The sequence below is a fragment of the Lepisma saccharinum genome, chromosome 10, assembly GCF_977018435.1.
Source record: "Lepisma saccharinum chromosome 10, izLepSacc3.1, whole genome shotgun sequence".
Taxonomy (NCBI): domain Eukaryota; kingdom Metazoa; phylum Arthropoda; class Insecta; order Zygentoma; family Lepismatidae; genus Lepisma; species Lepisma saccharinum.
The window spans coordinates 36910047-36922968 of record NC_139238.1 but is presented as its reverse complement, the minus strand read 5'-3'; the positions used below and the strand labels follow the sequence as shown (position 1 = coordinate 36922968).

Genomic DNA, 12922 nt, shown 5'->3' with positions numbered 1-12922 from the left:
TTTTTGCCACCTGGACGGTGTACCGATCCTGGCGAGCAGTTGTACGCCTTCCACAACCTCCACAATGCATACGCAAAGCTGTTTTTCTGGTACGAGTAGCTTTCTGAAGTCGGGAAATGACACTTTTCGATACCCCCATAACACGTGCCATTTCAGTGACACTTCGCCGTGACTCTGCTGACCAACCACTCTGCCCCATTCGTAATCACTTAAATGTGCTCTTCTCGCCATCTTCCTACACGCTTCTTCTGTTGCACACCAGTATTGCACTGCCAACGGCCTCTACCGTGTTTGTCTCCCGTGGGTACCACCTCCTGCCACAGCACTGCAGGCTTTTCCTGATAATGATGCTCCAAGCGCACACATTCCTTTCTGAATGGGCACAACGATTCCTTGCTGCCCTCTACTGGTCTCTTTCTATCAACAAACTGACACAGAGTTGTGTATGAAAAACATATGGGTCAATATGTGTTTGTTCCTTAGCAATTGTCGACCAGTGTATTTCAAGAGCTCAGCAGTTTGTAATTAGTTTTCAGTTTCAAAAGTGTTTTACTTTCATTAATTTAGGCTGGAGACTTGGCTGCAGCTGGTGGACTTGGCTTAAAATACTTCACTAATAGAGAATTGCTAGACACACTTGAAGAAGCCTATTCCAGTTCTGACCCTAAAAAGAAAGCAAATATTGACAGACATTATAAATCAACACTTGATAAGTTTACTAGTGATATTAACAGGTACAGTTTCATTCATCTCACTCTCTCTGCATGTGTGTGCATTTTTATTTAGCATCACTTTTTAGCTAATTGCGAGATATATATGTATAATTAATGTATATACAGGGTGCTCGGAAATTCCCTTTACAAACTCCTAGGGCTAGTAGAGGGGACCCAGTAGACAATATTTGGAATAGGAACCCATCATGCTACAACCATGACAATGTGTCTGATGTGCCTGTGTTGGTATGAAATCGGGTAGGCAGTACATGACGTCAGAAGATCACCTGATGACCTAAAGTGTAATCATTTATTACAACCATGTCAAATGAGCTGTTACGTAATGTACAGAAGTGAATGACGTGTGACTCAGTCCATAATACAAACTAATTTATTTGGTAACAATGCCAAGGGAATAAATAAAGAGACATACTATTCATTGATCAAAAGAACACCTGTGTCGGCAGTGGAATGCAACAATTTGTTTCTGTCTTCTGCACTGGATGTGTCGCATACGGCACTGCTCAACTAGAACAGTGGCTCGATGTGATGACCACCAACATTGTTACACACATTGTACCGACGAATCATGTTCCGGTACACTCGCTCCATCACACTCGATGTCCCGTCAATCTCTTGTGCAGCGACCATAACTCATTCCAGCAGTTCGTCCTCTGTCTCTACAGGAATCTCGTACACCATACTCTTCATACGACTCCACAAGAAATAGTCCAATGGCGTTAAATCTGGCGATCGTGGGGGCCACGTGGTTGGACCACCTCGGCTTATCCATCTTTGCCCGAATCTTTGGTTAAGATGTCTCCAAATGTCACGTGTAAAGTGAGGCGGTGCACCATCGTACTGAAACCACAGTTCCTGACGGACGTTCAGTGGCACAGCATCCAAGAACAGGGCCAATACGTCCTGTAGGAAGATCAAGTACGCGGCACCCATTATCCTGGCTGGAGGAAGGCCATCCAGAATACCTGCCCACATATTGATAGCAAATCTGTGCTGGAATCCCCGGATATGCCTCGCATGAGGGTTTTTGTCTGCCCACACATGGCTGTTTCAAGAATTGAGAACACACTCCCTAGTGAATTTACATTCATCTGTGAACAGAACTCGGCGTTAAAACTGGGGCTCTTTGATGCAGCGATGCAGAAACCACGTTCAGAAGTTAACTCGTGGTACAAAATCTGCTGGTCTCAAAGCCTGTACCCTTTGGTGGTGGTAAGGATGTAGTTGTTGCTCATGCAGAACCTCCCACATGATGCTGCAAGAAACACCCATTGCACGTGCAATTGTTTGTGTGCTTGTTGACGGGTCCTGTTCAACGTGATGCAGTACAGCCTCTTCCAATTCGGACGTGCAGCATCTCTTTGGAGCACCACAGTCCTTTCTGTCAGTGGTAAAGGTACCTTGTTCTCGGAGCCATTGCGTAATGCTGGCAAAAAGGGTATGCGATGGAGTTGCACGTTGTGGATAATGCTCTTAATACAGCCGACGAGCTGCTCTTCCATTCCCTTCTGCTGCGCGATACACAAGGATCATGTCCGTGTATTCTGTGTGACGTCCGGTACGATTTTCAAATCTTATCCCAGAGGTGGTAAAATTGGAAGAACGTGCTAGGACAAAGATATCAATGGATTCGAAGACCAACCAGATAATCAGAAACCATGAGTTTTATCGTCTAACAAAAAAAAGGTGTTTTTTTTTGTTTAGAATTAAATCATTTCAGAATTTAAGAAAAAAAAATACCATAAAAACACGACTCGTTCCCAAGGAGAGTTGCAACAAGAGGCAAACTATCAATTAACAAAATACTATAATAATATCTCACTGTTCATGGTTTCTGATAACTTGCTGGTAAGACACCTAAGAGAAAAAAAAACACACTCTTACTACTAATTAATCTTGGCACAAGACAAAGCACTTCAAATAATATGTACATATACGCAATAGCAATTACTTAAATCTACCATGCATGTAATTTTCTCCATGCAATTAATTCATTCTGCATTCATGCAAAGGATGCGACTTTTAGTTCTAGATTCAGATTATTTATATTTCTGAAAGGAACAACTTGTTTCTCATTTGAAGGAATCTAACAAGTATGAACAATGTAACAACAAAATTTTAATGAAATGCAATTTGCACTTACATCGTCAAGATTTAACAATCACTCTATTCACGAGCTAATAATATTTCAACACTAACAATACTTCAAAATAGTTGATTCACAAAAAAGCATTTCAAAATTGCACTAATCTGTATCACACAAAAAACGCAAGGATTCAAATTTATGTACATTCATCTGGCATTAATCCACATGCAAACATTCTCTTAAAAAAATAAAAAAAAATAAAAAGTAATTTTACAAAATTGTTCATTCATGTTTAATCAACTTTCTTTCGTTCCTCAATCATACCTGACCATAGAATGTACGTTTTTACTTAGCAGAATAAAGCCTTTTTATAAGCTTACCAAAATTTACACACTTAATCACAAAATTTTGACTTCCATAAATTTAATGCTACTAGGTTAAGGTAAGCGTAATGGTAATCGATTTATGACTAAAGGGAGTGAATATGTAAGGCGTCGACTGAAATATGTATATGTATACTTTCTCTGAATTCAATTACTTTACAGATCGTAATTTTAGATACGAAAATTGGTTCAAAATTAATTCAAAAACTAATTCGCAACGCGTGCAACATATTTAGAATGATTCATGAAAACGAAGAATATGATCACAGCTCATGGAAGATTTTGAATGGATTGCATAGAGATTAGCAATATCTCGTAATAGTTTGAAGTAAGATTTTACGGCTTAGCATATTTATAGTTACTTTCGGAAGTAACTTTAAAGTTCACAACTTTCATGCACTACACAATAGTAAATATCGTTTCTGACACTGGCATTGGTACGAGTTAGTTAGATATGTACAGAGTTCGTACGTGAACTGATATTCTTTAAACACTTTTGGCAAACACTAAATCCTTCACTTTTTAAAATTACATACCTGTAATTCAATCTCATGATATAAGACATGTTACCAGAATACGTGTTACTCTCATCACATATGAAACTCGTACGGAAATCGTTTTACGTTTCACATGGTTAGCCAAAAATACAAATGGCTGCCAATCATTGGCGAAGTACAGTGAAAGCACAATGCATTGCTGCAATCAGTTACGTAGGCCAGGTCGAGACGTCCAGAAAGGAAAAGTGAAGTTACTTCTTGCTGTTGCTAAAGTCAAGAGGCGAGTGATGTGCGTTTCTCAACAGCAAAACAAGCTGCAATTTGTAATGCCCAAAAGCACCACCAGGAGGCAGCATATTCTAAGTCAAATCAAAATAAGTCAAGCGGGCATGCCCTCTAGTGGCGAAAAGCAGCACCACTACAGTTTTCTGAGAGATGTTTCACTTTCGTTTTACGTATGTAACGAAATGCAATATATAATATAAATTTCGTTAGATCTGCAAACATGTACTCAACCATGTTCATCGGAGACTCACAGGCACGTGAATGGGGCTCCAGGCAGGATACTGTGGCAGGGTAGTTGTCACGTGCTATCAGGCGATCTTCTGATGCCATGTACTGCCTACCCGGTTGCATAGCAACACAGGCATATCCGACACATTGTCATGGTTGAAGCACGGAAACGGTACGTTTCCGGACATGGGTTCTTATTCCAAATATTGTCTACTCAGTACCCTCTACTAGCCCTAGGAGTTTGTAAGGGGAATTTCCGAGCACCCTGTTTATACATTTATATATATATATATATATATATATATATATATATATATATATATATATATATATATATATATATATATATATATATATATATATATATATATATAAAAACCAGGAATAGGTTCAGAAATGGTGCCAGAAGGGCGGATAAATACAAATTGAAGGAGACAGTAAACACTTACCACACGAATAGAAATAATTCAATATTTCGCGAAAGTCGCATTTTCAAGAAGGAAGATAAAAGATCGACGACACTTAGAGTAGAGGCACAGAATACTGACCGTAGCGTCTCTACGGTCAGTGTTGCCAGAAATAGTTGATAGGAAACACGAAGTACTTTAGCCAGTGTTTACTGTAAGGTGGGTGGATAGTTTCGGGGAGGAGAGGAAAGAGTTACTGGTTGGCTAGGTTGAGTCCGGGGGTTATAGTGGCATGCATGCCTGCTATATAGACCCTTTCCCATCGCCTGCGGAGAGATGTGTCAGAGCGGGGGGGGTGGGGACGGGGGGGCATAAAAGATGGATGATGGCAACACGGAAGCAGTTATTGAAGGTGGTGTTATGGCTGTTGGTGTGGATGGCAGCTGTGAAATCGGAGTTTTGGGTGGAGGAACGGTGATTATTTATCCTTAGATTCAAGAGGGTGGAGGTTTCGCCTAGGTAGAAGTTGCCGCAGATTTCGCAGATGAGGGTGTAAATTAGGTTGGATGAGTGGCAGGTGCCCTTAGGGTGAAGGGTGAACTCACCTGCCGCTGTGGGGATCAGGAGGGTGGGGGAGGTGATGAGTATGGGGCAGGTCTTGCATCTGGGTTTGTTGCACCTGTGGGCTGGGGGAAGTGGTGCGGAAGGGGTGGGAGTATTTCGGACCAAGATGTTTTGGAGGTTGGGGGATCGACGGAAGACGACCCTAGGTTTATCCCGAAAGATGTCTCTGGTATCAGGATCACTGTGCAGGATGGGGAAGAGGGAGTGGAGGGTATGTCTGATTTTCGTAATGTGAGGGTGGTATTGGGTGATCAGAGTTGGAGGGTTGGTTTTGGGTTGTTTGGTGCGGTTGTGGGAGTTGGCTCTAGTGATTTGTTTGTTGATGAGGGTGGAGGGGTAGCCACGGTTGGTTAGGGCTTGATGCAGGCGTAGGTTGTAGTTTTGGCGGGATGAGGGGGATGAGTTGAGGCGCTGGCCTCTGAGGGCAAGGGAAAATGACTATTTCTGGCAACACTGACCGTAGAGATGCTACGGTCAGTATTCTGTGCCTCTACTCTAAGTGTCGTCGATCTTTTATCTTCCTTCTTGAAAATGCGACTTTCGCGAAATATTGAATTATTTCTATTCGTGTGGTAAGTGTTTACTGTCTCCTTCAATTTGTATATATATATATATATATACAGGGTGCTCGGAAATTCCCCTTACAAACTTTTAGGGCTAGTAGAGGGGACTGAGTTGGCAATATTTGGAATAGGAACCCATGTCCAGAAACGTTCCGTTTCCGTTCTACAACCATGACTATGTGTGGGATGTGCCTTGGCATGCAACCGGGTAGGCAGTACATGACTTCCGAAGATCACCTGATGACGTAAAGTGTAATCATTTATTACAACATGTCAAATGAGGTGTTACGTAAGGTACAGAATTGAATGATGTGTGACAGTACATAATACAAACAAATTTATTTGGTAACAATGCCAAGGGAACAACAAATAAATGTACTATTCATTGATCACAATAACACTTGTGTCGACAGTGGAACGCAACAATTTGTTTCTGTCTCATGCACTGGATGTGTCGCATACGGCACTTTTCAACTACAACAGTGGCTTGATATGATGACCACCAACGTCGTTGCAAACATTATACCGACGAATCATTTTCTGGTACACTCGCTCCATCACACCGATGTTCCGTTAGTTTCTTGTGCAGCGACCTGAACTCTTGCCAGCAGTTCTTCCTCTGTCTCTACATGAGTCTCGTACACCATACTCTTCATACGACCCCACAAGAAATAGTCCAATTGCGTTAAATCCGGCAATCGTGGGGGCCACGCAGTTAGATCACCTCGGCCTATCCATCTTTGCCCGAAACTTCGGTTAAGATGTCTCCGAACGTCACGTGTAAAGTGAGGTGATGCGCCATCGTGCTGAAACCACAGTTCCTGGTGGACGTTCAATGGCACAGCATCCAAGAACAGGGCCAATACATCCTGTAGGAAGATCAAGTATTTGGCACCCGTTAGCCTGGTTCGATACCGTGGCAGGGTAGATGTCACGTGCCATCAGGTGATCTTCTGACGTCATGTACTGCCTACCAGGTTTCATACCCGCGCAGGCACATCCAACACATTGTCATGGTTGATTGTAGCATGGAAACGGAACGTTTCTGGACATGGGTTCCTATTTCAAATAGTGTCTACTCAGTCCCCTCTACTAGCCCTATTAGTTTGTAAGGGGAATTTCCGAGCATGCATATATATATATGCTCGGAAATTCCCCTTACAAACTAATAGGACTAGTAGAGTATATATATATATATATATATACAGGGTGTTTCTAAAGGTCGTTTACAACGCTTGGGGGGTGATTCCTCACACGAACACAAGCAAAAAGTGTGAGTTCCATTTTTACGACTGAGGCTTCGTTTCCGAGATAGGAGCCTCGCAAAAGGTGACAAAGTGAACGTCACACTTAACTGGGACGAATACTATCACAGATAGAGAGGCGGTTCCAAGGGAATCATAAAGGAATCGTATGTGCTCAGTCCGGAAGTCACTATGAAAAGTTCACTGCACGCATGCGCAATGGAGTCCTGAAAGGAATTGGGGATTTCCAGCAAGAACAATGCATGGAAAGGGTATGTAACACAGCAAGAAGTACCGTGACAATGAGAAATGCGTTCAAGACAACACATCCCGACCTCAAACATCAAAACATGAGCACGGAACACAAAATCCGAAAAGTTGAGCACGGTTGCATACCCCAGTTACACGCGAGGAATGAACGAATCTTGTCATGTGCCATATGAGAGACACATTACTCCACGAGGAGGAGGGAAAGAAAAACACACTATCAGATGATTGCGACAACGTGTATTTTTACATGCGACAACTACGTAATACCCCTCCCCACATGCACAACAAACAACAAATGGTACAATGTCTTACGCACAGACAGTGCGTGTCACTGTACACCAACTGAAGATGTCACTTTCAGCCGTCCCAGACGTGTTGCAGGTGCTGGGATATGATCACCAGTTCGTTCTAGGTTGTCATACGCATTGAAGAGTACTAGTATGTTGTATTGAAAGAAGTGGAGTGGGCAAGTCAAGTATCGCAACAATTGGTCTGTGGTGTTCATACGGTGATACGGCCAATTTGTGCAGTGTGCCAGTGTTAAACAAAAACTATACTTTGCATTTCCAGCTCCCTATTACACAGATGGCTGCGTATACGACCCAGCAGCTAGCAGACATGCATCTCATGTATGGGGAGGCACGTGGTAATAGCCGTGAGGTGAGGTGTCTTTATGGAGAACGCTTTCCACATAGACGTTTACCGTCTCACGCCTTCTTTCAGGTAGTGGACAGGCGACTGCGTGAAACAGGGTCAGTGTTACCACCGCGGCAAGAAGTTGGAAGACCCCGAAGTGTACGCACACATCAGTTTGCAGAAGATGTGTTAACAGCGGTCGCAGAACATCCTGGCACTCGCTCGGGCACGAAACACGTCTCATGTGAATGTTTGGCGAGTGTTGTCAGAGGAAGGAATGCACCCTTTTAAACTGCAGAAAGTACAAGAACTGTTACCTCGTGACTTTCGCCCTCGTATGGAGTTTTGCCAATGGTTGTTGCATCAGCTGGACACAAACCCTCACTTCGGGGCAAAAGTATTGTGGGCAGATGAAGCCATTTGCACCAGGATGGATGTCTTCATTAGTAGAAACAGTCATGTCTGGGACTTTGACAACCCACATGCACTTTTTGTGGCCCATCACCAGCACAAGTTTTCAGTGAATGTGTGATGCGGGATAGTACATGATCATTTAATTGGACCATACATTCTCCCTGTTCGCCTGAATCGTCGCACGTATCATGCATTTCTTAGTGAGGTTCTGCCGAAACTGTTGGAGACCGTACCTTTGGCACTGCAGTAAGAAATGTGGTACCAACACGATGGGGCACCAGCTCATCTCGATCGTAATGTAGTACATTTCCTGCATGATGTGTTTCGCAATAGGTTCATTGGTAGGAATGAGCCTGTGCCTTGGCCACCGAGGTCGCCAGATCTGAACCCTCTTGATTTTTTCTTCTGGGGAGAAATGTAAACCCTCGTATACGACACACCTGTCACATCAGCTGAGGACCTCGTTGCTCTCATCAACATCGCCGCCGCGACGGTAGCAGATACACCTGGCTTGTTTGCTCGTACTCGACAATCCTTGATTCGTCGCTGTCACCTCTGCGTAGAAGTGAACGGCAGACATTTTTAAAACCGTCTGTGATTATCGCCCTCGGCAAATCCCAGTGAGAACACTCTTGGTATTGCTCCCCACCTCCTTTGTGTGGTGAAAGTGACATCTTCAGTTGGTGTACAGTGACACGCACTGTCTGTGCGTAAGACATTGTACCATTTGTTGTTTGTTGTGCATGTGGGGAGGGGGTATTACGTAGTTGTCGCGTGTAAAAATACACGTTGTCACAATCATCTGATATTGTGTTTTTCTTTCCCTCCTCCTGGTGGAGTAATGTGTCTCTCGTATTGCACATGACAAGATTCGTTCATTCCTTGCGTGTAACTGGGGTATGCAACCATGCTCAACTTTTCGGATTTTGTGTTCGGTGCTCATGTTTTGATGTTTGAGGTCGGGATGTGCTGTCTTGAACGCATTTCTCATTGTCACGGTCCTTCTTGCTGCGTTACATACCCTTTCCATGTATTGTTCTTGCTGGAAATTCCCAAATCCTTTGAGGACTCCATTGCGCATGCGTGCAGTGAACTTTTCATAGTGACTTCCGGACTGAGCACATACGATTCCTTTATGATTCCCTTGGAACCGCCTCTCTATCTGTTATAGTATTCGTCCCAGTCAGGTGTGACGTTCACTTTGTCACCTTTTGCGAGGCTCCTATCTCGGAAACGAAGCCTCAGTCGTAAAAATGGAACTCACACTTTTTGCTTGTTTTCGTGTGAGGAATCACCTCCTAAGCGTTGTAAACGACCTTTAGAAACACCCTGTATATATATATATATATATATATATATATATATATATATATATATATATATATATATATATATATATATATATATATATATATATATATATATATATATATATATATATATATATATATATCCTTGTATTACTAACAAAAACTGCAGTTTGTTTCAGCTTAATTTTTTTTGCTTCTGTGCATGAACATGTAATTGCAAGAAAATTTGTGTATGGCAGTAGCTTCAGCAACACTGGAAAACGTGATGCAGGTCGAAGGTGCCACTGAACCAGGGCAACAAACTGAGAATGTTAGATTTGAAACTGTACACAAATCCTAAGCTTAATTTTACCTTTTTTTAGCATGATGGAATAGTTTATCCATTTATACCGAACTGAGTGATGCAGACATCTGTTTTAGGAAAGAAATGGTAAACATTTAAATATGCAGAGAATTTGTGAAACAGATAAATGGACAGATTTGTTTGGAATATTTATGGTAGAGACATGGACATGATAGATAAAGAATATGCAGAGAGTCTGTAAAATGGGTAAACAAAAAAATATCTGCATAGTGTGCACATTTGGATATCCAGTTATCAGAATATTCAGATATCTGAAATCTGGATAAAATTTTATCTAGATATGGCCATTTAGGTTTCACATATTTGCAGTCAGTGGGAAATTAAAATGTTGATACAGAAGCTGACTACAGTTTGAGTTGAAATTCTGCATGTCAATATGACATATTGGTGTTATTTTTCTGTTTCTGAAATTTGGTTTGAATTTTTACAAGTAGATAAAAAAATAAGTGTCCATCGTAATAGGTACATTCATGACTTTTTTTTATTGTTATTATTTATCAAAGCTGAAATCCATGCGCCAGCTCTGTGGATGAGCAAGTTAAGTAATAGTCCATGCTAACATGTAAGGATGTTTTTCCTAAAATATTCTAGTCATTTATATAGTTATTGGAATATATTACAAATTTAGTCCACAATCCAATACTTATTTTGCTGCAGGATTAATTATTGATCTGGTATTTTTCATAAATTTCAGAATAATTTAAACTGGAAAAGGGCTCTGTTCAGAAATAAGCTGTAAATGCCATGTTTCAGAGTTTATTTTGAATTTTACATTTCAGTTTGCATTATGGTAAGAAATTTGACTACTCGCCTTTTAAAACTTCTAAAGCAAACATGACAGTTTCTAACTTTACATTTTGTGTTTGTTAGATATGACATATGAATGTCCTTTGCATGTGTGTGTTGTATTTGCATTTTTCATATTTCGCATTTGCATATTTCATGCATTTTGTAGGTATCTCCATGTTCCACATTATTTTCCTTACACTTCCATTGAATCCTGTTGCCGTTGCCTCTTCAGTTTACCCCATCTGTTCTTCCACCTTGTCCAGCTGTACATTGCAGATACTTAAAACTTTCCACCACATATAAATATTTCTTTTTGCTTGCTTTGCACCTTTACCATGACAACCTGGGTGTTCTTATAGAATAGGGTATTATCAGTCCCATAAGCATAAATATTATTTAAAAAGTTTCTGCAGATACAGTATTTTACAATTCGTAAATGTTCATGGTCATTTTGGCTGTTTTCAGTACCATAATAACATAAATTTATCCTCTTCCTTCTTCACATATAATCAGAGGGTTTTTATGTGGAAAGAAAGCTTCTGCTAAACGTCATAAGTTAGATTCTATAGTGACACAAATGATATTGAAGCAAAGTGATTTTATAGAATCTTCCAGAAAAGACTGTATAACTTAATATCCATACACGATTGAATGGTATTGCAGTAGAACCTGGATTTTACATGTTTAAGGGAACCAAAACTGAAAAAAACTTAAAATGTGAAAAATGTAAAACCGGGGAAAATTTTTAAATGTGGGAAAATGTAAAACCAGGGAAAATTTTATTACCTACTGCTAGGTTGCGACCATCAGCATTGAATGTATGTTTAATGTGAAAAATGTAAAATCTGCGAGCATTTTCTTCCATTTTTGTGTTAACATGGACAATTGTTTTTTCTACTACATGTAAAAGGTGCTGTCATGGTGTGCCATTTTGTGCCCCTTAAAAGAGCACTGGATGTAATCTCTCAAAGTGAAAATTGCCTAATCTCTCCTCATCCTTAAGATATGATACTTGTGCTGTCTACTTTTGACTGACTTCCTGTTCGATTCCATTCCATAGCATCAATATTTTCTCCTCCACATTTCACCAATGAATTTGCCAAGAATCACTCATTCTGTGTATTACTATAGCTATTCACATATTTGTTATCTTATGTTTTACAATTCAAAAACTTATTCTAAAATACAAAAACTTTATGTACTTACGTTTCATGAGTATTTGGTTTTCCTATGAACGACGTTTAGAGAACAACTGTTCCCGTCTTCAGGTTCTTAAGTTAAATAGGCTATCCAAAATACACCATAGCCACATCAATGCTTTTCTCCCAAGATTCCACGAACAAGGATATAGGTTTGGTTATTAATGTAGGAAATATTGGAATCCATACTAAAACCCTTTAAAACCTCCAAGGTCTTTGTTAATGTTAAAAACACAGTCTAAAACCATCTCAGATTAAAAGAACCCTTCCTACTTAAAAAGGTAAAATTATAAAATGCGACCACCTATATCACTCCCCCGTACTGACTGTAGGATGACTCCTCAACGAATGCAGGAAGCTGTCCACTCGGTGCTTTCTCCTCGCTTGCTTCCCCTCCATTTCCCCTGCCTGCTTACGTCATATCGAACTCGAAGTCGTGTGTTTTTTGAGCCTCGCGTAATACATCCCTATCCACATTTCATCGACATTCCTTCATCCCTGTTTAATTTTTTCCCTACCTTTGCAAATATAGGAAGCTTCGTATATGTTCCTCCTAATTAATTTACTTTCCTCCCGAATTACCTCCCATTTTCTAATTTCGGTAACATTATAGTATAGGGGTGACAGATTTCTTCAAATTTACAGGACAAAGTACTAACGGAAATAATTTTCTGTAGCGTTGTGGAAGTTCGTGAATGTAGTTTTGATCAATTTTAATGCGAATACATGTTGTTTTCTGTGAAAATCTCTGTCGACACACTGTTTCTGCTGCTGCCATTTGCTTTCTGCACGAGAGCACAATGTTCCTTGTGTCAGATGACGTAACCCTGTGGTCAGTTTTTCAAACTCGCCGTGTTTTCACTAGAACATGACGTGTCGAGTATTTTTA

General features: G+C 40.7%; 1 protein-coding gene across 1 annotated transcript in view; it reads left to right on the top strand.

Moving 5' to 3' along the window:
* The window catches only part of LOC145993867 (DNA-directed RNA polymerase I subunit RPA1-like), a 381417-nt gene that overhangs the window by 129505 nt on the left and 238990 nt on the right, over nucleotides 1-12922 (top strand). Inside the window, exon 17 of the mRNA XM_083129730.1 lies at nucleotides 568-734. Coding sequence (XP_082985856.1) covers nucleotides 568-734 — 167 coding nt within the window. The remainder of the gene's footprint in view (nucleotides 1-567; nucleotides 735-12922) is intronic.